Source organism: Alosa pseudoharengus, unplaced genomic scaffold (assembly GCF_046254945.1).
Source record: "Alosa pseudoharengus isolate Yale_2024_CS ecotype anadromous, Long Island Sound unplaced genomic scaffold, YU_APseudo_1.1 YU_APseudo_1.1_scf_9, whole genome shotgun sequence".
NCBI classification, from domain to species: domain Eukaryota; kingdom Metazoa; phylum Chordata; class Actinopteri; order Clupeiformes; family Clupeidae; genus Alosa; species Alosa pseudoharengus.
In genome coordinates, this window is record NW_027468881.1 from 6,875,620 (window position 1) to 6,879,615 (window position 3,996).

General features: G+C 43.8%; 1 protein-coding gene across 2 annotated transcripts in view; it reads right to left on the minus strand.

Moving 5' to 3' along the window:
- Positions 1-683: 683 nt before the first annotated feature.
- The window catches only part of avpr2ab (arginine vasopressin receptor 2a, duplicate b), a 21,381-nt gene continuing 18,068 nt past the window's right edge, over positions 684-3,996 (minus strand). For both annotated transcript variants that reach the window (XM_076276303.1, XM_076276302.1), the window contains exon 6: positions 684-2,921. In XM_076276303.1, coding sequence (XP_076132418.1) covers positions 2,719-2,921 — 203 coding nt within the window. In that variant the 3' untranslated portion in view covers positions 684-2,718. The remainder of the gene's footprint in view (positions 2,922-3,996) is intronic.

The following is a 3,996-nucleotide window of genomic DNA, read 5'->3' on the forward strand; positions in this document are numbered from 1 at the left end:
TCAGTGTAACCTACGGCCTCTCGGGGCTTATTGCTTAAGTAAATGTTGATGTAGTGCATTTAGAGAATTTAAAAAAATGCATATCTTCACTTCATTCATTTATCCACATTAATTAAATGTGCTCTAAGCAATGCTGGGTAACGTCACTTCTGTTGACTTTCAAACAAAACAGAGAGCTAGCTCGCTACTTCCTCCCCCTCCCTCCCATGCTGCTCCCGTGAAATTGAAACTCTCCTAAACGTGCATCTCGTCTGTGATTTGCTGGAACAGTTTGTTACGTTTTTATGGGCTAGGTTTGCCCAGGTTGTTTTTGTTGCCATTTTTGGAGCCTGGCCTGTCCACAAAGATCACATTTTTTTACAGTGTATTCAGGACACAGACAGCCAGCGGTTGGTTAGTTGATGTTTGCAGTAAGTGCCATAAAATGTTTTAGCCTAAAAAACGCGTGGCATCGCTTAGACTGCCTTTAATATTATTATTATTTTTTTTTTGTTAACCTGACATTTGCCCTTTAACCCATTCGCGCTGGATGCTGCATGACGCAACATTGACCCTCCCGCTGGATGGTGCGTAGCGCAACATTGACCCTCCCGCTGGATGCTGCGTAGCGCAGCATGCTTTTTATTTCATGTTTCTAGGTGCTACAGAGGCTTAGATATTACATTTTGGTAGACGTTGACCATTTTTAGTATGTTTTCAGAAAACCCTCAGGAAATAAGGTTATTTAGTCTAGAATGCCATAGGATTCTATAGGCGTTTTTAGCTGGCATTTTAGGAGTAAATGGGTTAAGTGGCAGAACATGTTCAATGTCATGGTCCCAAGATCCCGGCTGATTTATGCGCATAGAACTGTGACCCCCTTGGATATTACAGACTAGGTTGTACACTAGAGGTAGAGTTGAAACGTCTGTTAAAAGCATTAGAACGCTCCCGCATGGTGAACCCATTTACCAAAGTGTGAGCATTCCATGGTTTGTGTAAGCATTCTCTATATGGGATTCTGTCACTACATTCAGCCTCAAAATTGTGCTGTTTTTGTACATACATTAAATAAAAACATTTATTTGTTAATCAGTCATGAAGAGTCTAAGCCGTCTTTTTTTTTTTTTTTTTACTTGGAATGTAGGCTGCTGGAGCGGTCAGCATCTCTGGTGATGTTTCCAGGGGTGGACACAAGGCTACCAGCACAATTGGTCATGGTCTCCTTCTCATGTAAAAGTCTTTAATAAACGCTACAGTCTCTGCCTCTCTTAAGTGGTCATTACATCCCCAATGCTTTGCTTTTAAACTGATGAACCCTCTTCTGAACTCCAGTTCAAAACAAAACCATACTTTCAGAACACTATACGGGTGAACCTTTAAGAATTAATAATACAATACAATAAAATAAATATTCTCTTGATTTATAGCTTGAATGAAATCAAAAGAGAGTAAACTGCCCACCTAAACCTTTCCACCTTAAATAAATATTAGCTCTTCGCTCGTGCGTACTTTTTTTATCAGTCTGTGCATTATCTACCCTTTCTCCCAGCTGGAGCTATAGGCTAAGGTAGGATAAGATGTTTCTGTCTCACGCTACAAGACGTGTGAATTCCACTACAGGCACCTGGTACGCATCGATAAAGCTGCACTTCCCATGTCGTGGAGCTGATTAAAACCAGTTCAAAGAGAGCCTTGGTTGGCACAGAGAAAAGCCCAGTGAGAGAAGTCTCTGTAGTCTCAATTCACTTGTTCATGTGGACTTGATGCACTGGATTACCTTCGCAGAACCTTGTGAAATAAAAGAAAGACCTTGGGATCATGAGGATCATTCCCCAATTAGATCCAGTCACATTTACTCTGGAATTTCCATGACATTCCTGCTTCAGTGATTACATTCACATGTTAGTATCCATGACATCCATGACATTCCTGTGCCTCACAGAATTGTACTTTCTGTCTTTACTTTGTGTCTGCTGAGTTTTGTCTTGTATTATATTGCCTTGATGTAGCTCTTGTATAAACATCTGCAGTCTATGAAGCACAGGTAGCACATTGGCTCTCCTCGTTAAGCCTTGAGTTAATGTCGTCCCTGTCAGATGTTCAATGTTCTGTCTGCTTGCTTTGTCTCGGTAGATTTGGCTGTAGGTAGTGGTCTATGTGTACCTGCTCTCCTTAGCATGTCACTGAGGTGATAAAGATGCAGTGTGTGTGTGTGTGTGTATATATATACATATATATATGTGTGTGTGTGTGTGTGTGTGTGTGTGTGTGTGTGTGTGTGTGTGTGTGTGTGTGTGTGTGTGTGTGTGTTCTAGAGTTCTGTAAAACAAACATTGTATGTCTTCAGTCCAAGGCTTTTAATGATGCTGCCACGCCCAATCACGTGTATGTGTGTGTGTGTGTGTGTGTGTGTGTGTGTGTGTGTGTGTGTGTGTGTGTGTGTCTAGTATGTGCTAAAGAAGTCTATGACTGCACGTGTTCCCTGCAGTGTTCTCCCTGTGCCTGCTGCTCCAAAGTGCTGAAAGGTAGCTACTGCTATTCAACAGCAGGAGCCATCCACACCGTGTGTGTGTATGTGTGTTTGTCGTGTGGTTTGTGTGTCTCTTTATGTGTGTGTGTGTGTGTATGTCGTGTGGCATGTGCGTAAGACTGCATGTCCGTCACGGTCTCTGCCTCGGCCTCAAATATGCCTCTGCGTCCCCGTGGCGGTCGCCGCTCCCACCATCGCTGTGCTAGTCAGTAAATGCTGTCCTTGGTGGTGGTGGAGGTGTGTGTGGTGGTGGAGTCGTCGGGCAGGGATCCGCGGCGCGCAGGTCTCCAGCGGCAGTGCAGCAGGGCCTGCATCTCCCGCGACACGCTGCTGGAGAAGGCCGTGTAGATCCAAGGGTTGGTGCACGAGTTCAGGCTGGCCAGCAACATCAGGATGGTGAAAGCCACACCTGGGAGAATGAAGCAGTGCAAAGGGAGTGAGAGAGGCTGGGATGGAGGCCCAATAGGGGTGGGTAGGGTAATGGGATGGAGGCCCAGTAGAGGTGGGTAGGGTAATGGGATGGAGGCTCAATGGGGGAGGGTAGGGTAATGGGATGGACGCTCAATAGAGATGTAAGCCCAATAGGGGTGGGTAGGGTAATTGTGTACAGTGAACCTTCCTGATCCAAGCTTCTGAGTGATCCTTTATTAAATTGTCAATGCAAGTTGCTAACAACACTAATGTTGTTGGTATGATACTCTCAGTGATGAATGTTAATATATATTCAGCAGTGTTTCCCATACATTGACTTATTTGTGGCAGCCCACCACAATATCAACATTGATCACCACACAATGATTTTCCAGGTTGTATTAAATTGTGCTTATATCTGGTTAGCATCATAACCACACTGTGCTAATTGTTAAAAACTGTTGTATTCAAGTTAATTCTTCAAACCAACCACCACAAATGGAATTCAATTCTGTGGGAAACACTGTTCAGTATGTACCGTTAATGTATGTCAAAATGGATTAAAAAAATCATCGGATTCTGAATGAATAAAAAGAAAAGGAAAGTGCTAATGACTATGGTTTGTAGCTATGGCCTTTGAGTGCCCATCTCCCATATTACATAATATTTTAAGTCCCTGAATGAATCCCCAGTGAAGTAGGGCAATCAGGATGGAGCATCTTTAAAGTGGAATTAAAATGGAGAGAGATTCCAGAGCTGGACATAGTGAAACGTGGGCTGCATGCTGACCAAGGCAGAGGACAGGCTCAGACTTGGCAAGTTTATATCCCCTTAGATAAAATACCCTGCAGTGCTGCCCACAACAGAACAAAATCAATGAGTGTCGAACAAGCAGAAGACCTTGAAGAGGGGAGGGGAGGGAGGGGGGTGTCCCCATTAAGAGAAAATCTGCTGTTCTGTGGAGAGAGGGAACAGGGAGAGAGTAAAGAGAAGAAATAGAATAGATATAGAATGGAGAGAGTGACCGAGAGAGGAAGGAAAGAGCTCCATTATGGACGACCCCGACTGTCAGA